This window comes from Amblyomma mixtum, chromosome 10 (genome assembly GCF_055824585.1).
Source record: "Amblyomma mixtum isolate Tamu chromosome 10, ASM5582458v1, whole genome shotgun sequence".
Lineage (NCBI taxonomy): Eukaryota > Metazoa > Arthropoda > Arachnida > Ixodida > Ixodidae > Amblyomma > Amblyomma mixtum.
The window spans coordinates 14,955,388-14,979,818 of record NC_143021.1 but is presented as its reverse complement, the minus strand read 5'-3'; the positions used below and the strand labels follow the sequence as shown (position 1 = coordinate 14,979,818).

Here is a 24,431-nt window from a genome sequence, read left to right as displayed (position 1 = left end):
AGTAGTGGTGCCTGTTTCTTCTGAACAGGTGTAATGGAACCGCATCCGTCTAAGAGTGCCAGTGTGGAGAAGCGTCTGTACTGGAACTGCGGTTATACTGCATCGGAGTAGTGTCGTCTGTTTCTGAACAGGTGTAATAGAACCGCATCCGTCTAAAAGTGCCAGTGTGGAGAAGCGTCTGTGCTGCAACTGCGGATATACTGCATCGGAGTAGTGGTGTCTGTTTCTTCTGAACAGGTGTAATGGAACCGCATCTGTCAAAGAGTGCCAGTGTGGAGTAGCGTCTGTGCTGCAACTGCGGATACACTGCATCGGAGTAGTGGTGTCTGTTGCTTCTGAGCAGGTGTAATGGAACCGCATCCGTCTAAGATTGCTAGTGTGGAGAAGCGTCTGAGCTGCTACTGCGGTTATACTGCATCAGAGTAGTGGTGTCGCTCTCTTCCCCTTGAACATAGGTGAACGTATGTACACCTATATTCAAACATTCCTTACTAACCGCACGGCCGAAATTCACTTCGGTCCCCACATCTCCCCCCCATACACCCTTAGTGGGGTCGGAACCCCCCAGGGGTCCGTCCTCTCCCCTTTCCTCTTCAATGTCACTCTCATTCCCCTTGCCCACAAGCTGCAAACCATCCCTCACCTTCGGCATACACTCTATGCCGATGATATCACGCTATGGACCACCCATGGCAGTGATGGAGACATAGAGAACACCCTACAGTCCGCGGCTATCCTCACCCAAACGCATGCGCGGAGTATCGGACTCTCCTGCTCACCGGAGATGTCGGAGCTCCTCATAATCCGCCCCACAACACGAAACTGTCCCACAGCCCCCATCACCGTGACACTGGAAAACCGGCCCATCCCGGAGGTAAACACTCTCCGGATACTTGGCCTCCACATCCAGAACAACGGGAAAAACACACTCACCATACGGAAACTCAAGCAGACAACTGTGTCGATATCACACCTAATCCGCCGCGTTTCTGCACACCACCGGGGCATGAAGGAGCATGACCTATGTCGTCTCATTCATGCCTTCGTCCTCAGCCGCTTTATCTTCACGCTCCCCTACCTGAAACTCCAGGCTAGGGAAATCTCCACCCTGGATGCCATGATTCGAACAGCATTTAAGACAGCATTACACCTACCCCAAAATACCTCAACCGAAAAACTCTTTCAACTAGGCCTGCACAATACGATAGGGGAGCTTATTGAGGCCCACCGACAGACACAATACATACGTCTCGCGAGAACCACCACCGGGAGACACATCCTACACACCCTCGGTATACGCCTACCAGTTACCGATCCCACACAGCTCCAGGTACCCCGCCTCATTCACCGCGATTTATTTATTAAACCTCCCCCAAAAAACATGCATCCCACCTACCACGAACCCCGCCGCAGAGCTCGCGCACGGGCACTCCACAAATACTATGGCACGGAACCGTATGCCGTTTCGGTGGATGCCGCATGCACGGGCGAGGACGCGGTTGTCGCCATCACGAACCCCTCCCTCCAGCCCATTGCCACACTTCACATAACCCCTACTGCCACTTCGGAGGAGGCCGAAGAGGCCGCCATTGCCCTGGCCATCACCCGCACGGAGGCGCGATATATACTGTCAGATTCCAAAACTGCCATACTAAATTTTGCTCGCGGGAGAGTTCACGTCCCTGCATTTCGCACACTGGACTCTCTCGCCGCGCACCCGCCCCGCCATGTGGAGCTGATATGGGTGCCTGCCCACTCCGGGAATCCCGGAAACGAGGCCGCCAACGCTTTAGCCCGAGCTTCACTCAACCGGGCACCGGCGGCCTCCGACCTGGGGTTCTCGCGGGAGCGCATGCACTCATTCAGTGAAATGACGCAGGCCTACAAAGCCGAGCGTCGGCTCTACCCCCCACCTCATCCTTCCCTCGACAATTACCATCAGACACTTTGGAGGCGGCTCCAAACACTGCACTTTGCCCTCCCCTTATATACGCTCGCGATATCACCCAGTCCACACGAACCCTTCCTGTACCCTCTGCCACCACCCCAAAGCCACCCTCAACCATATTCTTTTCCTCTGCCCGGCGGATCCTCCCCCGCGGGGCCTGGAGCACCTTACCTCATGGGAGGCTTGGGAGACCCTACTGCGCTCCGAGGACCCGGCCAAGCAAGCCATCGCCACCGGCCGGGCTGCCAGCGTCATGAGCCTCCGGGACATGAACGTTTGAGTGCAGTGGGGCCGTGCGGGGGCCCAAGGACCGACGTGTCCCAAACTCCCTTGTTATAAATAAAGTTTTCATCATCATCATCATCATCTGTTTCTTCTGAACAGGTGTAATGGAACCGCATCCGTCTAAGAGTGCTAGTGTGGAGAAGCGTCTGTGCTGCAACTGCGAATATACTTCATTGGAGTAGTGTCGTCTGTTTCTGAACAGGTGTAATGGAACCGCATCCGTCTAAGAGTGCCAGTGTGGAGCAGCGTCTGTGCTGCAACTGCGGGTATAGCGCATCGGAGTTGTGGTGTCTGCTGTTTCTGAACAGGTGTAATGGAACCACATCCAAGAGTGCCAGTGTGGAGCAGCGTCTGTGCTGCAACTGCGGATATACTGCATCGGAGTAGTGTCTGTTGCTTCTGAGCAGGTGTAATGGAACCGCATCCGTCTAAGATTCCTAGTGTGGAGAAGCGTCTGAGCTGCTACTGCGGTTATACTGCATCAGAGTAGTGGTGTCTGTTTCTTCTGAACAGGTGTAATGGAACCGCATCCATCTAAGAGTGCTAGTGTGGAAAAACGTGTGCTGCAACTGTGGATATACTGCATCGGAGTAGTGTCGTCTGTTTCTGAACAGGTGTAACGGAACCGCATCTGTCTAAGAGTGCTAGTGTGGAGAAGCCTCTGTGCTGCAACTGCGGATATACTGCATCGGAGTAGTGTCGTCCGTTTCTGAACAGGTGTAAGGGAACCGCATTTGTCGAAGAGAGCCAGTGTGGAGCAGCGTCTGTGCTGCAACTGTGGATATACTGCATCGGAGTAGTGGTGTCTGTTTCTTCTGAACAAGTGTAATGGAATCGCATCCATCTAAGAGTGCTAGTGTGGAGAAGCGTCTGAGCTGCTACTGCGGATATACTGCATCGTAGTGTCTGTTTCTGAACAGGTGTAATGGAACCGCATCTCTCTAAGAGTGCTAGTGTGGAGAAGCGCCGGTGCTGCAACTGCGGCTATACTGCATCGGAGTAGCGGTGTCTCTTTCTTCTGAACAGGTGTAATGGAACCGCATCCGTCTAAGAGTGCTAGTGTGGAGAAGCGTCTGTACTGCAACTGCGGATATACTGCAACGGAGTAGTGTCGTTTGTTTCTGAACAGGTGTAATGGAACCGGATCCGTCTAAGAGTGCCAGTGTGGAGCAGCGTCTGTGCTGCAACTGCGGATATACTGCATCGGAGTAGTGGTGTCTATTTCTTCCGAACAGGTGTAATGGAACCGCATCCGTCTAAGAGTGCTAGTGTGGAGAAGCGTCTGTGCTGCAACTGCGGATATACTGCATCGGAGTAGCGGTGCCTGTTTCTTCTGAACAGGTGTAATGGAACCGCATCCGTCTAAGAGTGCCAGTGTGGAGAAGCGTCTGTACTGCAACTGCGGTTATACGGCATCGGAGTAGTGTCGTCTGTTTCTGAACAGGTGTAATAGAACCGCATCCGTCTAAAAGTGCCAGTGTGGAGAAGCGTCTGTGCTGCAAATGCGGATATACTGCATCGGAGTAGTGGTGTCTGTTGCTTCTGAGCAGGTGTAATGGAACCGCATCCGTCTAAGATTGCTAGTGTGGAGAAGCGTCTGAGCTGCTACTGCGGTTATACTGCATCAGAGTAGTGGTGTCTGTTTCTTCTGAACAGGTGTAATGGAACCGCATCCGTCTAAGAGTGCTAGTGTGGAGAAGCGTCTGTGCTGCAACTGCGGATATACTTCATTGGAGTAGTGTGGTCTGTTTCTGAACAGGTGTAATGGAACCGCATCCGTCAGAGTGGTAGTGTGGAGAAGCGTCTGTGCTGCAACTGCGGTTATACTGCATCGGAGTAGTGGTGTCTGTTTCTTCTGAACAGGTGTAATGGAACCGCATCCGTCTAGAGTGCTAGTGTGGAGAAGCGTCTGTGCTGCAACTGCGGATATACTGCATCGGAGTAGTGTCGTCTGTTTCTGAACAGGTGTAATGGAACCGCATCCGTCTAAGTGTGCCAGTGTGGAGAAGCGTCTGTGCTGCAACTGCGGATATACTGCATCAGAGTAGTGGTGTCTGTTTCGTCTGAACAGGTGTAATGGAACCGCATCTGTCTAAGAGTGCTAGTGTGGAGACGCGTCTGTGCTGCAACTGCGGATATACTGCATCAGAGTAGTGTCGTCTGTTTATGAACAGGTGTAATGGAACCACATCCGTATAAGAGTGCCAGTGTGGAGCAGCGTCTGTGCTGCAACTGCGGATATACTGCATCGGAGTACTGTAGTCTGTTTCTGAACAGGTGTAATGGAACCGCATCCGTCTAAGAGTGCCAGTGTGGAGCAGCGTCTGTGCTGCAACTGCAGATATAGTGCATCGGAGTAGTCTGTTTCTGAACAGGTGTAATGAAACCGCATCCGTATAAGAGTGCTAGTGTGGAGAAGCGTCTATGCTGCAACTGCGGATATACTGCATCGGAGTAGTGGTGTCTGTTTCTTCTAAACAGGTGTAATGGAACCGCATCCGTCTAAGAGTGCTAGTGTGGAGAAGCGTCTGTGCTGCAACTGCGGATATACTGCATCGGAGTAGTGTCGTCTGTTTCTGAACAGGTGTAATGAATCGCATCCGTATAAGAGTGCTAGTGTGGAGAAGCGTCTGTGCTGCAAATGCGGATATACTGCATCGGAGTAGTGTCGTCTGTTTCTGAACAGGTGTAATGGAACCGCATCCGTCTAAGAGTTCCAGTGTGGAGCAGCGTCTGTGCTGCAACTGCAGATATAGTGCATCGGAGTAGTCTGTTTCTGAACAGGTGTAATGAAACCGCATCCGTATAAGAGTGCTAGTGTGGAGAAGCGTCTATGCTGCAACTGCGGATATACTGCATCGGAGTAGTGGTGTCTGTTTCTTCTGAACAAGTGTAATTGTAACCGCATGCGTCTAAGAGTACTAGTGTGGACAAGTGTCTGTGCTGCAACTGCGGTTATACTGCATCGGAGTAGTGGTGTCTGTTTCTTCTGAACAGGTGTAATGGAACCGCATCCGTCTAAGAGTGCCAGTGTGGAGCAGCGTCCGTACTGCAACTGCGGAAATACTGCATCGGAGTAGTGTCGTCTGTTTCTGAACAGGTGTAATGGAACCGCATCCGTCTAAGTGTGCCAGTGTGGAGAAGCGTCTGTGCTGCAACTGCGGATATACTGCATCAGAGTAGTGGTGTCTGTTTCGTCTGAACAGGTGTAATGGAACCGCATCTGTCTAAGAGTGCTAGTGTGGAGAAGCGTCTGTGCTGCAACTGCGGATATACTGCATCATAGTGTCGTCTGTTTATGAACAGGTGTAATGGAACCACATCCGTATAAGAGTGCCAGTGTGGAGCAGCGTCTGTGCTGCAACTGCGGATATACTGCATCGGAGTACTGTAGTCTGTTTCTGAACAGGTGTAATGGAACCGCATCCGTCTAAGAGTGCCAGTGTGGAGCAGCGTCTGTGCTGCAACTGCAGATATAGTGCATCGGAGTAGTCTGTTTCTGAACAGGTGTAATGAAACCGCATCCGTATAAGAGTGCTAGTGTGGAGAAGCGTCTATGCTGCAACTGCGGATATACTGCATCGGAGTAGTGGTGTCTGTTTCTTCTAAACAGGTGTAATGGAACCGCATCCGTCTAAGAGTGCTAGTGTGGAGAAGCGTCTGTGCTGCAACTGCGGATATACTGCATCGGAGTAGTGTCGTCTGTTTCTGAACAGGTGTAATGAATCGCATCCGTATAAGAGTGCTAGTGTGGAGAAGCGTCTGTGCTGCAAATGCGGATATACTGCATCGGAGTAGTGTCGTCTGTTTCTGAACAGGTGTAATGGAACCGCATCCGTCTAAGAGTTCCAGTGTGGAGCAGCGTCTGTGCTGCAACTGCAGATATAGTGCATCGGAGTAGTCTGTTTCTGAACAGGTGTAATGAAACCGCATCCGTATAAGAGTGCTAGTGTGGAGAAGCGTGTATGCTGCAACTGCGGATATACTGCATCGGAGTAGTGGTGTCTGTTTCTTCTGAACAAGTGTAATTGTAACCGCATGCGTCTAAGAGTACTAGTGTGGACAAGTGTCTGTGCTGCAACTGCGGTTATACTGCATCGGACTAGTGGTGTCTGTTTCTTCTGAACAGGTGTAATGGAACCGCATCCGTCTAAGAGTGCTAGTGTGGAGACGCGTCTGTGCTGCAACTGCGGATATACTGCATCGGAGTAGTGTCGTCTGTTTCTGAACACGTGTAATAGAACCGCATCCGTCTAAGAGTGCCAGTGTGGAGCAGCGTCTGTGCTGCAACTGCAGATATAGTGCATCGGAGTAGTCTGTTTCTTAACAGGTGTAATGAAACCGCATCCGTATAAGAGTGCTAGTGTGGAGAAGCGTCTGTGCTGCAACTGCGGATATACTGCATCGGAGTAGTGGTGCCTGTTTCTTCTGAACAGGTGTAATGGAACCGCATCCGTCTAAGAGTGCCAGTGTGGAGAAGCGTCTGTACTGGAACTGCGGTTATACTGCATCGGAGTAGTGTCGTCTGTTTCTGAACAGGTGTAATAGAACCGCATCCGTCTAAAAGTGCCAGTGTGGAGAAGCGTCTGTGCTGCAACTGCGGATATACTGCATCGGAGTAGTGGTGTCTGTTTCTTCTGAACAGGTGTAATGGAACCGCATCTGTCAAAGAGTGCCAGTGTGGAGTAGCGTCTGTGCTGCAACTGCGGATACACTGCATCGGAGTAGTGGTGTCTGTTGCTTCTGAGCAGGTGTAATGGAACCGCATCCGTCTAAGATTGCTAGTGTGGAGAAGCGTCTGAGCTGCTACTGCGGTTATACTGCATCAGAGTAGTGGTGTCGCTCTCTTCCCCTTGAACATAGGTGAACGTATGTACACCTATATTCAAACATTCCTTACTAACCGCACGGCCGAAATTCACTTCGGTCCCCACATCTCCCCCCCATACACCCTTAGTGGGGTCGGAACCCCCCAGGGGTCCGTCCTCTCCCCTTTCCTCTTCAATGTCACTCTCATTCCCCTTGCCCACAAGCTGCAAACCATCCCTCACCTTCGGCATACACTCTATGCCGATGATATCACGCTATGGACCACCCATGGCAGTGATGGAGACATAGAGAACACCCTACAGTCCGCGGCTATCCTCACCCAAACGCATGCGCGGAGTATCGGACTCTCCTGCTCACCGGAGATGTCGGAGCTCCTCATAATCCGCCCCACAACACGAAACTGTCCCACAGCCCCCATCACCGTGACACTGGAAAACCGGCCCATCCCGGAGGTAAACACTCTCCGGATACTTGGCCTCCACATCCAGAACAACGGGAAAAACACACTCACCATACGGAAACTCAAGCAGACAACTGTGTCGATATCACACCTAATCCGCCGCGTTTCTGCACACCACCGGGGCATGAAGGAGCATGACCTATGTCGTCTCATTCATGCCTTCGTCCTCAGCCGCTTTATCTTCACGCTCCCCTACCTGAAACTCCAGGCTAGGGAAATCTCCACCCTGGATGCCATGATTCGAACAGCATTTAAGACAGCATTACACCTACCCCAAAATACCTCAACCGAAAAACTCTTTCAACTAGGCCTGCACAATACGATAGGGGAGCTTATTGAGGCCCACCGACAGACACAATACATACGTCTCGCGAGAACCACCACCGGGAGACACATCCTACACACCCTCGGTATACGCCTACCAGTTACCGATCCCACACAGCTCCAGGTACCCCGCCTCATTCACCGCGATTTATTTATTAAACCTCCCCCAAAAAACATGCATCCCACCTACCACGAACCCCGCCGCAGAGCTCGCGCACGGGCACTCCACAAATACTATGGCACGGAACCGTATGCCGTTTCGGTGGATGCCGCATGCACGGGCGAGGACGCGGTTGTCGCCATCACGAACCCCTCCCTCCAGCCCATTGCCACACTTCACATAACCCCTACTGCCACTTCGGAGGAGGCCGAAGAGGCCGCCATTGCCCTGGCCATCACCCGCACGGAGGCGCGATATATACTGTCAGATTCCAAAACTGCCATACTAAATTTTGCTCGCGGGAGAGTTCACGTCCCTGCATTTCGCACACTGGACTCTCTCGCCGCGCACCCGCCCCGCCATGTGGAGCTGATATGGGTGCCTGCCCACTCCGGGAATCCCGGAAACGAGGCCGCCAACGCTTTAGCCCGAGCTTCACTCAACCGGGCACCGGCGGCCTCCGACCTGGGGTTCTCGCGGGAGCGCATGCACTCATTCAGTGAAATGACGCAGGCCTACAAAGCCGAGCGTCGGCTCTACCCCCCACCTCATCCTTCCCTCGACAATTACCATCAGACACTTTGGAGGCGGCTCCAAACACTGCACTTTGCCCTCCCCTTATATACGCTCGCGATATCACCCAGTCCACACGAACCCTTCCTGTACCCTCTGCCACCACCCCAAAGCCACCCTCGACCATATTCTTTTCCTCTGCCCGGCGGATCCTCCCCCGCGGGGCCTGGAGCACCTTACCTCATGGGAGGCTTGAGAGACCCTACTGCGCTCCGAGGACCCGGCCAAGCAAGCCATCGCCACCGGCCGGGCTGCCAGCGTCATGAGCTTCCGGGACATGAACGTTTGAGTGCAGTGGGGCCGTGCGGGGGCCCAAGGACCGACGTGTCCAAAACTCCCTTGTTATAAATAAAGTTTTCATCATCATCATCATCATCTGTTTCTTCTGAACAGGTGTAATGGAACCGCATCCGTCTAAGAGTGCTAGTGTGGAGAAGCGTCTGTGCTGCAACTGCGAATATACTTCATTGGAGTAGTGTCGTCTGTTTCTGAACAGGTGTAATGGAACCGCATCCGTCTAAGAGTGCCAGTGTGGAGCAGCGTCTGTGCTGCAACTGCGGGTATAGCGCATCGGAGTTGTGGTGTCTGCTGTTTCTGAACAGGTGTAATGGAACCACATCCAAGAGTGCCAGTGTGGAGCAGCGTCTGTGCTGCAACTGCGGATATACTGCATCGGAGTAGTGTCTGTTGCTTCTGAGCAGGTGTAATGGAACCGCATCCGTCTAAGATTCCTAGTGTGGAGAAGCGTCTGAGCTGCTACTGCGGTTATACTGCATCAGAGTAGTGGTGTCTGTTTCTTCTGAACAGGTGTAATGGAACCGCATCCATCTAAGAGTGCTAGTGTGGAAAAACGTGTGCTGCAACTGTGGATATACTGCATCGGAGTAGTGTCGTCTGTTTCTGAACAGGTGTAACGGAACCGCATCTGTCTAAGAGTGCTAGTGTGGAGAAGCCTCTGTGCTGCAACTGCGGATATACTGCATCGGAGTAGTGTCGTCCGTTTCTGAACAGGTGTAAGGGAACCGCATTTGTCGAAGAGAGCCAGTGTGGAGCAGCGTCTGTGCTGCAACTGTGGATATACTGCATCGGAGTAGTGGTGTCTGTTTCTTCTGAACAAGTGTAATGGAACCGCATCCATCTAAGAGTGCTAGTGTGGAGAAGCGTCTGAGCTGCTACTGCGGATATACTGCATCGTAGTGTCTGTTTCTGAACAGGTGTAATGGAACCGCATCTCTCTAAGAGTGCTAGTGTGGAGAAGCGCCGGTGCTGCAACTGCGGCTATACTGCATCGGAGTAGCGGTGTCTGTTTCTTCTGAACAGGTGTAATGGAACCGCATCCGTCTAAGAGTGCTAGTGTGGAGAAGCGTCTGTACTGCAACTGCGGATATACTGCAACGGAGTAGTGTCGTTTGTTTCTGAACAGGTGTAATGGAACCGGATCCGTCTAAGAGTGCCAGTGTGGAGCAGCGTCTGTGCTGCAACTGCGGATATACTGCATCGGAGTAGTGGTGTCTATTTCTTCCGAACAGGTGTAATGGAACCGCATCCGTCTAAGAGTGCTAGTGTGGAGAAGCGTCTGTGCTGCAACTGCGGATATACTGCATCGGAGTAGCGGTGCCTGTTTCTTCTGAACAGGTGTAATGGAACCGCATCCGTCTAAGAGTGCCAGTGTGGAGAAGCGTCTGTACTGCAACTGCGGTTATACGGCATCGGAGTAGTGTCGTCTGTTTCTGAACAGGTGTAATAGAACCGCATCCGTCTAAAAGTGCCAGTGTGGAGAAGCGTCTGTGCTGCAAATGCGGATATACTGCATCGGAGTAGTGGTGTCTGTTGCTTCTGAGCAGGTGTAATGGAACCGCATCCGTCTAAGATTGCTAGTGTGGAGAAGCGTCTGAGCTGCTACTGCGGTTATACTGCATCAGAGTAGTGGTGTCTGTTTCTTCTGAACAGGTGTAATGGAACCGCATCCGTCTAAGAGTGCTAGTGTGGAGAAGCGTCTGTGCTGCAACTGCGGATATACTTCATTGGAGTAGTGTGGTCTGTTTCTGAACAGGTGTAATGGAACCGCATCCGTCAGAGTGGTAGTGTGGAGAAGCGTCTGTGCTGCAACTGCGGTTATACTGCATCGGAGTAGTGGTGTCTGTTTCTTCTGAACAGGTGTAATGGAACCGCATCCGTCTAGAGTGCTAGTGTGGAGAAGCGTCTGTGCTGCAACTGCGGATATACTGCATCGGAGTAGTGTCGTCTGTTTCTGAACAGGTGTAATGGAACCGCATCCGTCTAAGTGTGCCAGTGTGGAGAAGCGTCTGTGCTGCAACTGCGGATATACTGCATCAGAGTAGTGGTGTCTGTTTCGTCTGAACAGGTGTAATGGAACCGCATCTGTCTAAGAGTGCTAGTGTGGAGACGCGTCTGTGCTGCAACTGCGGATATACTGCATCAGAGTAGTGTCGTCTGTTTATGAACAGGTGTAATGGAACCACATCCGTATAAGAGTGCCAGTGTGGAGCAGCGTCTGTGCTGCAACTGCGGATATACTGCATCGGAGTACTGTAGTCTGTTTCTGAACAGGTGTAATGGAACCGCATCCGTCTAAGAGTGCCAGTGTGGAGCAGCGTCTGTGCTGCAACTGCAGATATAGTGCATCGGAGTAGTCTGTTTCTGAACAGGTGTAATGAAACCGCATCCGTATAAGAGTGCTAGTGTGGAGAAGCGTCTATGCTGCAACTGCGGATATACTGCATCGGAGTAGTGGTGTCTGTTTCTTCTAAACAGGTGTAATGGAACCGCATCCGTCTAAGAGTGCTAGTGTGGAGAAGCGTCTGTGCTGCAACTGCGGATATACTGCATCGGAGTAGTGTCGTCTGTTTCTGAACAGGTGTAATGAATCGCATCCGTATAACAGTGCTAGTGTGGAGAAGCGTCTGTGCTGCAACTGCGGATATACTGCATCATAGTGTCGTCTGTTTATGAACAGGTGTAATGGAACCACATCCGTATAAGAGTGCCAGTGTGGAGCAGCGTCTGTGCTGCAACTGCGGATATACTGCATCGGAGTACTGTAGTCTGTTTCTGAACAGGTGTAATGGAACCGCATCCGTCTAAGAGTGCCAGTGTGGAGCAGCGTCTGTGCTGCAACTGCAGATATAGTGCATCGGAGTAGTCTGTTTCTGAACAGGTGTAATGAAACCGCATCCGTATAAGAGTGCTAGTGTGGAGAAGCGTCTATGCTGCAACTGCGGATATACTGCATCGGAGTAGTGGTGTCTGTTTCTTCTAAACAGGTGTAATGGAACCGCATCCGTCTAAGAGTGCTAGTGTGGAGAAGCGTCTGTGCTGCAACTGCGGATATACTGCATCGGAGTAGTGTCGTCTGTTTCTGAACAGGTGTAATGAATCGCATCCGTATAAGAGTGCTAGTGTGGAGAAGCGTCTGTGCTGCAAATGCGGATATACTGCATCGGAGTAGTGTCGTCTGTTTCTGAACAGGTGTAATGGAACCGCATCCGTCTAAGAGTTCCAGTGTGGAGCAGCGTCTGTGCTGCAACTGCAGATATAGTGCATCGGAGTAGTCTGTTTCTGAACAGGTGTAATGAAACCGCATCCGTATAAGAGTGCTAGTGTGGAGAAGCGTCTATGCTGCAACTGCGGATATACTGCATCGGAGTAGTGGTGTCTGTTTCTTCTGAACAAGTGTAATTGTAACCGCATGCGTCTAAGAGTACTAGTGTGGACAAGTGTCTGTGCTGCAACTGCGGTTATACTGCATCGGAGTAGTGGTGTCTGTTTCTTCTGAACAGGTGTAATGGAACCGCATCCGTCTAAGAGTGCCAGTGTGGAGCAGCGTCCGTACTGCAACTGCGGAAATACTGCATCGGAGTAGTGTCGTCTGTTTCTGAACAGGTGTAATGGAACCGCATCCGTCTAAGTGTGCCAGTGTGGAGAAGCGTCTGTGCTGCAACTGCGGATATACTGCATCAGAGTAGTGGTGTCTGTTTCGTCTGAACAGGTGTAATGGAACCGCATCTGTCTAAGAGTGCTAGTGTGGAGAAGCGTCTGTGCTGCAACTGCGGATATACTGCATCATAGTGTCGTCTGTTTATGAACAGGTGTAATGGAACCACATCCGTATAAGAGTGCCAGTGTGGAGCAGCGTCTGTGCTGCAACTGCGGATATACTGCATCGGAGTACTGTAGTCTGTTTCTGAACAGGTGTAATGGAACCGCATCCGTCTAAGAGTGCCAGTGTGGAGCAGCGTCTGTGCTGCAACTGCAGATATAGTGCATCGGAGTAGTCTGTTTCTGAACAGGTGTAATGAAACCGCATCCGTATAAGAGTGCTAGTGTGGAGAAGCGTCTATGCTGCAACTGCGGATATACTGCATCGGAGTAGTGGTGTCTGTTTCTTCTAAACAGGTGTAATGGAACCGCATCCGTCTAAGAGTGCTAGTGTGGAGAAGCGTCTGTGCTGCAACTGCGGATATACTGCATCGGAGTAGTGTCGTCTGTTTCTGAACAGGTGTAATGAATCGCATCCGTATAAGAGTGCTAGTGTGGAGAAGCGTCTGTGCTGCAAATGCGGATATACTGCATCGGAGTAGTGTCGTCTGTTTCTGAACAGGTGTAATGGAACCGCATCCGTCTAAGAGTTCCAGTGTGGAGCAGCGTCTGTGCTGCAACTGCAGATATAGTGCATCGGAGTAGTCTGTTTCTGAACAGGTGTAATGAAACCGCATCCGTATAAGAGTGCTAGTGTGGAGAAGCGTGTATGCTGCAACTGCGGATATACTGCATCGGAGTAGTGGTGTCTGTTTCTTCTGAACAAGTGTAATTGTAACCGCATGCGTCTAAGAGTACTAGTGTGGACAAGTGTCTGTGCTGCAACTGCGGTTATACTGCATCGGAGTAGTGGTGTCTGTTTCTTCTGAACAGGTGTAATGGAACCGCATCCGTCTAAGAGTGCTAGTGTGGAGAAGCGTCTGTGCTGCAACTGCGGATATACTGCATCGGAGTAGTGTCGTCTGTTTCTGAACACGTGTAATAGAACCGCATCCGTCTAAGAGTGCCAGTGTGGAGCAGCGTCTGTGCTGCAACTGCAGATATAGTGCATCGGAGTAGTCTGTTTCTTAACAGGTGTAATGAAACCGCATCCGTATAAGAGTGCTAGTGTGGAGAAGCGTCTGTGCTGCAACTGCGGATATACTGCATCGGAGTAGTGGTGTCTGTTTCTTCTGAACAAGTGCAATGGAACCGCATCCGTCAGAGTGGTAGTGTGGAGAAGCGTCTGTGCTGCAACTGCGGTTATACTGCATCGGAGTAGTGGTGTCTGTTTCTTCTGAACAGGTGTAATGGAACCGCATCCGTCTAAGAGTGCTAGTGTGGAGAAGCGTCTGTGCTGCAACTGCGGATATACTGCATCGGAGTAGTGTCGTCTGTTTCTGAACAGGTGTAATGGAACCGCATCCGTCTAAGAGTGCTAGTGTGGAGAAGCGTCTGTGCTGCAACTGCGGATATACTGCATCGGAGTAGTGTCGTCCGTTTCTGAACAGGTGTAATGAAATCGCATCCGTATAAGAGTGCTAGTGTGGAGAAGCGTCTGTGCTGCAAATGCGGATATACTGCATCGGAGTAGTGTCGTCTGTTTCTGAACAGGTGTAATGGAACCGCATCCGTCTAAGAGTTCCAGTGTGGAGCAGCGTCTGTGCTGCAACTGCAGGTATAGTGCATCGGAGTTGTGGCGTCTGCTGTTTCTGAACAGGTGTAATGGAACCACATCCAAGAGTGCCAGTGTGGAGCAGCGTCTGTGCTGCAACTGCAGATATACTGCATCGGAGTAGTGGTGTCTGCTTCTTCTGAACAGGTGTAATGGAACCACATCCAAGAGTGCCAGTGTGGAGCAGCGTCTGTGCTGCAACTGCGGATATACTGCATCAGAGTAGTGTAGTTCCTTTCTGAACAGGTCTGATGTCACTGCAGCCGTCTACGAGCGCTAGTGTGGAGCAGTCTGTATTTTGAGAGGCCTGCTGGAGACTCCGAGCGATTTATCCAATGTGCAAGGCGTCGCGCCTCCTGGCAGCGCTGCAACATGCCGTCATGTTCCACTTTTAAAGGGGCCCTAGTAAAGTTGCAGTACGCCTGTGATGTTAAAGCACGTCGCTTCAAGAATTTTGTCTCGTAAGCTGAGTTACCCGTAGTCAAAACCTGAATTTCAACGCCTTCGTGCCTTTCCCACTCCTGTCTCTACTTTTTATACTGGAAGGCCGGTACTCCTCCACCAACCCCACCTCCGGGAGCGGAGCTTCCTGACCCGCCAGGGCTACTCGGCTTATGGGCCACTGTAGCTGCCTGACGTGTTGAAAGAACTTAACAGCCACCTCTCACCTTGTATACGCAGGTGCGAGCATAAATAAACTGCAGAGAATGTTTACTACATTCTAATCGAAGCGAATGCATGAATTTGTGCTACGTCAAAGACGGTGAGCAGGCAGCGGTGGTGGGTTGGTCGAGCCAGTCGGCAGGCCCGTGCACTTTCCTTTTCATCCTTCTCTGTCGCACCGACACTGTGGACTGCGATTTTTTTTCAACGTATGGCGAGTGCGAGGCTGTTCTCAATAGCATTCGAGATCCCAACGGCCATTCACGAACCTCCCTTGAGTCAATGCCCACCGAGTACAATGGTCACTGAAAGGCGCCCTGTGGCACAGGCCAATACCCATTGACTCAATGGGCATGGAAACTTGTCCGTGTGACAGGGGTATTATACCCATCACACGGTCATTTCGAAGGCCCTGTAACTGAGTCTGACACAAAGGCCATTAGGTTGGAGGCTAGACTGCGACAGGTATGCGAACTACGTTCCACTTGGACTTTAGTGGATTCGGCGTTTGGAGGAGTCTCGGTTTCATTCCTCAGTGCTCAACCAGCACTGAGGTCGAATGCTCACAATGACACTTATGCTTTCACCTTTACAGCATGCAAGCTGTCTCAAGTGCCCTCTGAACTTTTGTCAAGCAGCTCTGATAAGCAGGGCAGCAACGGGGGCTAGGTGGTTTTACTTTTTTGATGAAAATAATGTGCTACACTACCAATTCGACGAAGCAAATGGTTTGCACAGGAAAAGCAAGTGCATTATTTTCATCAAGATCTGATGAGGTAGTCTCCCAAGGTTCCCTTCCTCCATAACAGACATACAATCCTAATTTTGAATAGATGGAGCTCACACGTAGTGAAGACTAATCAATCTGCCTTAGCAGCATGCTGCTCGTGGCAGCCGATACGTTGCGGATGACGGAGCAATAAAAGCATCATTGTTCTACAAGCATTGAGTTATGGCAGTTAAAGGTGCCCTCTTCCAAAGTCATGGACCACTGCAAGCACACCTCTTGCCAAAATTGTGCAGTAATAATGTAAACTACACTGGGGCACATCTCAAGTTGTCATTCCCAATGGCCAACTACGTTGTTTCTGAAAAGGAAATATCAGCGCTTGTGTATTAAGATCAGGCATGTCTCGACCCCTGATGCTTGCTCGTAAACGAATGCTCACCTCGCATCAAAGCAGGCATTGTAGCTCAGCACAGTGAAAGCGTTGGTCACCACGGCTTCGCATTTCACGCTTGTCGAGACCGACAAGTGCTGTACAGTTGTCCGCAGACCTGTCTAGAGTGCTTGAATGACACACTGGGGAGCATACAGACGTCATTTACAAATGGCCTAGGGCTAAATGCTGCACTGTTTGCAAAGGCAACAGTGGCGATGCACGAGCACAGTGAATGCAAGCAACTGCAGCAATGCAAATAACGCAAAAATTGCGGACACTTTGGCAACTGAAGTGTTGAGAGGCGAAAGCCGAGGACACTATGGCGTGATGACTTCCGGTGGATGTGACGTCACACCATTCCCGTGGCTATATCGATACCCAAATTATACATCTTTCGGGGATCTTAGGTGTTAACTGCACTTAATTACCTATTTTCCCATCTAATTCAACACAAATCTGTCGTTTTCCCGACTATTCTGTGGCAATATTTACTATACCGCGACGACTTCCGGTGAATGCGACGTCACACCGTTCCCATGGCTATATCGACGTCTGCGGCATTTCGACATTTTTGCCTATAATTAATTATCTAATTAACCTAATCATTAAACTTGGCTTCTAGGTTCATTTTTTTCCCTTCATTATCTGAAGAAACCATTGGTTTCCTTCTATCTTTTTTAGTTCCCGAGTAATACGTGTGGCACGCTTTGTTAACGGCGGACGACAGTATGAGCCATTAAAGGCTTTCGCCTTAACGCAATTTCGCTGCAGCCAGGACATGACTGCTGGCACACCTGCATGTGTGTGTGTGTGTGGTGTGGCACTAGGGCACAGACCGGCAACGTTAACCAAAAAAAGATGCTTTATTAGCACTACGTTCCTCGGAGAATTTGGAAATTGCTTCACACAGACACACATGCCTTCTCACAGTATATCATCATTCCTTCCGTCTTCATCAAGGAGAAAAAATACAACGCGTCAAGGGAAGCGAAGTTGCAAACATGTCGGTCTCAACAGGTGTGGCGGGCAGAGACGGGCTCTGCGAACGAGACACACACGCACACTAAACAGACAAGCACACGCACGCCAATGAAAAATTTTCAGCTTCAAAAGTGAAAGGAAAAAAATCACTCGAGATGCTCCCAAAGTGGTGGGGTGATGAGAAAACACACTATGTACAACAACAAAGCATCGACGCATACTTGGGACAGTTAAGAGCCAGGCCTCTGAGCTCTCCATCTGGAGGCCACTGGACTCTGTACAGAAAAATAAAAGCAATGGGAGGTAATGGGACAAGAGAAATTGCTTGCTCTGCGCATGTACTTTTATACAGCAATGGAGAAAAAAAAGCAAAGAAAAAAATGGACACACGTAAGTTGGCTGTGGCTATCGTACACAATGCCCTGCGGCTGTTTCCGCTCTTGCAGACTGCATGGCTACAATTCCAAAGGCGCTGCTCAATCCAGCTTTCAAGATCCATGAACAGTGCATATCCCTGAAGGGCTAAGAAAATGTTACCAGCCAAACAAACCTGACTTGTGTTGACGACAAAGTTTCAATGCAGCACTCAGCTGTCTGGAAGCAATTTATCAGTTGTAGACAAAAATGAAATCTCGTAAAATACTGCGCAGGTTCTCAGCTGTCAATCTGCGCAGGATTTCAGGGTAAAAGCAAATTACTGGCACTCTTGCCTATTTCATGAACCCAGATGAGCACAATTACGACCGTCCGATTTTAACAAAAGGGGTCACCAACTGAAATTAAGAAGCCACACCTGACTAATGTTCCACTCCAAACTCCCTTCCGTCCTGCACAGCCCCAAGGCAGGGAAGGAATGCATCAACCAGCCTAACTGCACACAGTCCAACTGAAACCGTATTTTATTTTCTGCGCCATGAAGACAACCCAGAAGCCTGCAAAAGCACCACAGCGCTCCCTGAGAGACTCTTGAACAAGAGTTCTCGTTTGACACGCAAAAACAAAGATCCATGGCACAAACTGCCAGAAAATGTGCAAAGAATTGTACACACACCTCGCAGCATATGGTGGCAAGCTCACTGAGAGCACTTGCATAATCTACACAAATCCCACCGAGCAAGTTCTTTATTATTCAAGTTGGTTTCATGACGCGAGACATATGCAACGTCCACTGCAAAAAAAAAAAAAAAAAACAATGCACATCAAATGCAGGACAAGAATACGAAAGAAAAATGCTGTATCACATTATTAGGTGTGATCCTTTCTATGGGGGTGGTTGCCGTACCCACTGACAGTCCGTTCTCCCTCTAACAAAAATACAAAAAAGAAACCTTGCAAATGGCTGCTCACTATGTGTGTGCCCCACGTTCTAAAAATGACAAACAGAAACTGTACAACATGTAGCTACAAAGAAGAAAAAAAAACAATCGCCACGCTTCCAACACGTGCAAGGAAATGCAAAAATGACAGAAAAAATACTGACAACAAATGTGCGCAAGAATATGTTCTACCAAGACCCGGTCGGTCTTTAGTCTTTTTAAAAAACGCACTGGGGAAGAAGGGCGAGGCAGCAGCCAATACGCAAGGACAATAAAAGGTCTTGAGTATTTTTTTTACATACTTTTCTGTTCGCACTTTTAAAAGGTCCACTGCTGTCGTTGCGCTTATAGCCAAGACGGGAGAGCAGCGAACCTCTCATGGGGGGGGGGAGAAGCCCCCCCGTTTCCGAGAGTGTGCAACAAAAAGACGAAGCTTGCAGTGTGGTGGCGACAATCTCGGATTTGTTCACCCACGCAGCCTCACTTCCTCTGGGAAGGGGAGGGAGGGGGGGGGGGGGGGGGAGGGGGGGCAATCCATTGCAAACGCCACTCACCAGGGCTCTGCACAAGGGAGACACAGGCGTGCAGCACACCTCCAGAAGAAAAACAAGTCCCACTCTCCACCACACAAACAACACATGCGTGTGATTGTTGCCCTCTGCTGAAGACGCTCTCGTCATAAGGCCAGTGCGGCAAGACGGGACGACGCGCACCCTCGCCCCCGTTGCTCAAGAGAAAAAGCTGCACCCCAAGCAAGAAGCTGGCACTGTTAAAAGCGCTAAATGTTGTGGGAGCCTACAGACACGGCTCCCTTCGATTAGACTCGTGTTATCCCGACCCTAAAAACGGCCTGTCCCTTACTGAGGAACGCGGCCAGCATGCACACACAAGCACCCACTCACGCAAAAAGTGGTCTCGGAGAACTACTGGAAGCATAAATATCGGTATTCTGCCCGCAATTATTGATGTTCCGCAAAGGGTAACTCTAAGACACAATGTCACCCACCTCCCCTTCACCCGTCGGGAAAAGCAGGATTTTTTTTCTTACTCGAGAGAGAAAAACGGGTTGTGCTCGTTTGGCCAAAGAAGTGGCAGAGGTGCGGGCTGCAGCCCTCAGAGTGCAGTCTGACCCGCAACAAAGTGAGGGGGGGGGGGTAGAAACGAAAGCGGGTTAAGTAACTTGCCCCATGATTTTTCTCTGAAGCCACTTGCACCAAGCTCGGGATTAAGTCTGCCTAACCCTTCAACGAGCTCTACCAAACGAAAGGACCGGTGGCCTACAATTTGCACCCAACCATTTGGCAAGAGAAGCTGCCGTGTGCTTCAGCACAAAAAAAAAAAGGATTCGTAAGAAAAAAGAATTTGCCTGCCAGTGCCTGCGTGGGCCGTCGGTGTGCACTGCACGTGATGCAATATAGAAGCTGCACCCCAGAGCCTCTCCAATGCGATGCCAGACAAAGCAGAATTTTCACGGGCATCCACAAGGAACGGGCAGCCCTGAACTCCAGCAAGAAGCAACTCGGCACTGACACTTCGAAAGACACAAAAGAGGAGATTAAAAACTAAACACCCTCCGCATTTATGGCTATGCAAATGGCCCCAGACATTAAAGAGAGGACAGAAAAGAAAAGACACATGGCAAATGCATACATCCTGACAGCCCTGCATGCACCCTTTCAACGCTGTACCAATGTTTTTTTTTTTTTTTTCTAGTCCTCCTAAGCAACTCTACAGTCAAACATTGGCAACTTGTCACAGACTGTAAGCAATAAATTAAGTTGTAAGAGTGATGAGACAAATTTTCAACAAGATAAAATGGTCACGTGGCACAACTTGAGGGGTCTGACAAATGCAAACATTTTTGTGAGGGGGAAACAAAATATATGAGGGACAGCATTTATACAAGTGTGTGTGTGTGTATGCTCGAAACGAAGTACCGTATTTACTCGCATAATAGGCGCACTTTTTTTCCAGAAAATCCGGCTCAAAGTTCGGGGTGCGCCTATTACGCGGGGTAAAATTTCCGGAAATTTTTCGACTCTCAAAATTGAACACACCGCGTAAACGCACTCGTGTACGAGCCGCACCCCGTTTTCCCGAAGAAAATATTTTAAAAAAAAGATCCGTGTAAGGGCCGCATCGAAACTTTCCACGACCCACGCGGGAATAGCCTTTGGAATGCACGCGCCGAGGCCTCTGCGATCGGCCTCTGCGATCGGCTCCGGCTGCGCACTACAGGCGCTTGATCGTGGAGACCACACACGCGCACAGGAGCTTCCAGACGCCACCCACGGAGGGCACCCGAGGTAGAGCTTATCATCATCATCAACGTTTTCCTTCGCCGCGAGCTTTCGCTATCCATATCGCCATCAGCATCTCCAGCTCGTTTTTTTTTTTTGTTGCTGTCAAGTGCGGGGATCTGCGGTAGCACGATAGTTCGTGGTTTATGGCTTTGCCGCAGCTTATCATCATCATCAACGTTTTCCTTCGCCCTGAGCTTTCGCTATCCATACGCCATCAGCATCTCCAGCTCGTTTTCTTTTGTTTTTTTGTTTTTTTTTTGTTGCTGTCAAGTGCCGGGATCTGCGGTAGTGCGATAGTTCATCGTGGTTTATGGCTTTGCCGCGGAGAGCGTTGCTAAGTTGCTGTTTTAGCTCAACGGCCAAGCACCTTAACAGCTACACGGCTGGGAGTTTGCTCTCGAACACAGCTAGCGTGCGGCAGGTCGGAAAATACGACGTGGCCGAGAACTACGGCAGTTGTGACTGCAGCCTCCCTAAATTTTCGTACGCGACTCCAAGCGCCGAGGTTTTCGCGGGCCTAAGTCGGGAACGTTTCCGGCTGGAGATGAAGCTTTCCAAACAGACGTTTAAAGTGAGCATCCCTGAAAACTGTGTGCGGCTGTTCTACGCGATGTCGTTGTACGTGCTGTGGGTCCGCAGCAGCACTAGTGAGGACTAGTAGTCAGTTCAGCGAAAACTTTGTTAAAATAAAGATTGGGGAGCGGGGGGTGGCGAGGTGTCGGCTTGCAATCGTGTAAATACAGTATTGATCACAGTGCCAAGTTCGGGGTGCGCCTTTTATGCGCGGACATAAAAAAAATCTGATTTTTCGCGCCCAAACTAGGGGTGCGCCTATTATGCGAGTGCGCCTATTATGCGAGTAAATACGGTAAAAGGCTACGAATGAAGCAAACAAGCAAGACTGTGAACAGCCCACACTCTTCATCAAACCCCCCACCAGTAACTCAGCTAAGAGGGCAAGCAGTTCAAAACAGCCGTTGATCGCAGCAGCAGAATGTTGAGGAAATCACTGAATAAACAACCATGGCAATGCACACTGTGAGCTCGTAATAAAAAATGGGGGGCTGGAAACAAGGAGGAGGAGGAGGAGGAAAGGAAGAAACAGCCGACGGCGTTGCCTTTCCCGCTTGGTCCGTCGTACCGCGCGCAAAGTGCACTTCCCGTTGCCGAACACAGTCCACCATACGTGCGAGGCAGACTCGGGTGGGGCCCGCGAAGAAGACGGTGCCGGCAGGCCTTGTGTGTCGTCGCGGCGGTTACTTCGGTCCTTTCCAGTAGAAACAATGTGGGTGCCGAGGTGAAGGCGGCGACCAAAGCAGCAGCAGCAGTGAGTGCACGGTTGATGCCTCCCCAATGGGGTGGCTCCTGCCTCACGGAGAGTCCACCCGGCGGCGCTGGCTGTTGGCACACAAGCAGAGCACTGCGATCCTCGCCGGCACAGCATGGCCCCCCACACTTCGCGGCTGCTCGCCGCTGCACAGCCAACTCGCCTGTGTTGGCCAGCCGTCTTTGGCTTCTCGCACACGGTGGCTTCATCCTCTGCGGCCACACCCCTGGGCACGAGTGAGATTCACTGGGCAACGACCGGGGCCGGTGGTGGGCGCCCGTGCCGGGTGGAGCGCCGCCTTCTCGGGCTGGGGCAGAACGAAAAGAGGGGGAGGGTAACGCCCCGCTGGCTGCTGCTTCGATGGCGGGGGGTGGCGACGGGGGAGCCCGGCCAGAGACGGGGGCAGACGGCGACGACTACTACACGTTGCATACGGCGGGCCCCGCTCCGTCGCCCCCCGCAGCGCCCGGCGCTCAGGTCCAGCTGTAGGGGCCGGGCAGGTGGGCCTGCGAGTAGGTGGCCGCGCTGCCGGGCAAGTAGGGCGCAGCCGCCGTCGAGGCAGCCACGTGCGCCGCGTGCGGTGTGCCGCCAAATCCCCCCGACGAGATGCCAAAGCTGGCCAGTGAGTGCTGGTAGCCCAGCGAGGCCAACGGGTGTGCCAGCGTCAGCGGGGATGCCAGCGAGGGCAGGCCGCCGCCCCCACGCTCCGAGGCGGCCGACCCGCCGGCCTGCGAGGTGGGTGGTGCGGCGCCCTGCGACTCGTCCGTGTGCTCCGAGTGGGAGGTGGCACCCGCACCGCCGGGGCTGGGTGTGGAGGCACCCGAGGGCGGGTTCGAGTGGCTCTGGTTGCCGTGGAACGTGTCCTCGCCAGAGTCCGACTCGCCGCCATTGTCGTGCTGCTCGCGCGCACCGCCTCCGCCGCCACCCCCTCCCTGGTCATCACCCTGGCCGGAGGCCGCCTGTTGCTGCTGTTGCTGCTGCAGCTTGGCCGCCTGTGTCTCGGCCGTTTGCTGCTGGGAGAGGAGGAAACGACGTGGGCCAAAGGGTACCTTCCCCAACACTGCATGCACTCGCAACACACGCTCAGTGGCTGACAACCTGCCCACAGCCCACATGCACATCGCAAGTATAGTGACAAATTCAAACGACACAGTATAAACCATAGCACGCCGAAAAGGTAACGCAACGAGGCTTTGTTTTTTTTGTCCCTTAGTGCTGACTGCAGATTACACTTTGTTTCACCATACACCCAGTTTTTAATTGCTATTGGGCATTTCTTCAGGTGCCGTATGTCGGGCAGGAAGGAATGGAAGCCAACACAGCCCCTCTTAGCACCTTTTGAGAACTGCTCAGGCCCCTGGAGACGCATGGGTTGGTGCTGATGCACAAGCAAAAAGCGTGTACGCCTCGCGAATTCCCACCAAATCAAGCTCAAAATGTAGTGCAAATAAATATTCTTGGGGCGCTTCGCTCGTTTGTATTATCAGTGGATTTTTTTCTTTCCATTTTCGCTATCCACAAATTACACCTCGTATTGTATTCGGGGCCACATTACAGTCAAGCGCACTTATAATGGCTCCACTTAATATCAACTTTCACTTAAAACGAACGAAACCTGCGCGACCGCCAAAGTACACATTATTTCAATGGCACAAAATTGCACATATAACGAACGTCCTTGAGCGCTGCCAATCGGTTACAGCGAACGGACGGCGTAAACCCAGCACCCAAGTGCGAGATAACAATGGGCTCCGATCCCTTTGCCTGCGCATGGCGCATGCGGTTTGTTTTTGCAATCCTCCTCGCAAGCCCTTTGCCCGCTGACGCGCGGTGCCTACGAGTGTCGGCATGTGGCTTCCCAAGACCACCCTCCCACCCGTCCTCGCAACTCCCCTCCCCTCTCCTTACTCTTTCTTGCAATTCCCTCATCTTTGCCTGTCGAAGGCAGGCACGCCATGGCGCCGGCCGCCGGCATAGTCTTCGAAATTTCGTTTTCTGGCTGTTCGCAGGAAGCAGGCCTCTCCAAACACTAGCGGTTGAAGGCAACTTTGGTAGGAGCACACAGATGGCAGCACCGACGCTCAGGGACGCCCCTCAATGGTCTCCCTGCTGTGTGTCCGTTCCTTTAGCACTTCCTCGCTTGACTGTCGCACATGCGCATGTGCTCCATCAGTCGTGGCGCTTTATTCTCACTTTCGCTGCGGGCCTAAGTTCAGGATGGCAGGATGGCAGACGGGAATTCCCTGCCTCCAGTGGTCACGAAACGAAAAGCGCAGGCATGGCAACGAAGCGATCACTTTTGATGGAACTGTTCAAGGCGCTAAAAATTGAGAGTTGGTGAAGAAGTACAATGTGTCGAAATCAACCATCTCGACAATTCTAAAG

The 24,431-nt window shown here is 51.4% G+C and overlaps 1 protein-coding gene across 5 annotated transcripts in view; it reads right to left on the bottom strand.

The window, feature by feature from the left end:
• Nucleotides 1-16,963: 16,963 nt before the first annotated feature.
• Nucleotides 16,964-24,431, bottom strand: part of LOC149325186 (uncharacterized) — a 45,671-nt gene continuing 38,203 nt past the window's right edge. For 4 of the 5 annotated variants that reach the window (XM_089563204.1, XM_089563205.1, XM_089563208.1 and 1 more), the window contains one exon: nucleotides 16,964-23,059. In XM_089563204.1, the coding sequence (XP_089419330.1) occupies nucleotides 22,520-23,059 (540 nt within the window). In that variant the 3' untranslated portion in view covers nucleotides 16,964-22,519. The remainder of the gene's footprint in view (nucleotides 23,060-24,431) is intronic. The other variant, XM_089563206.1, reaches the window with a different exon arrangement.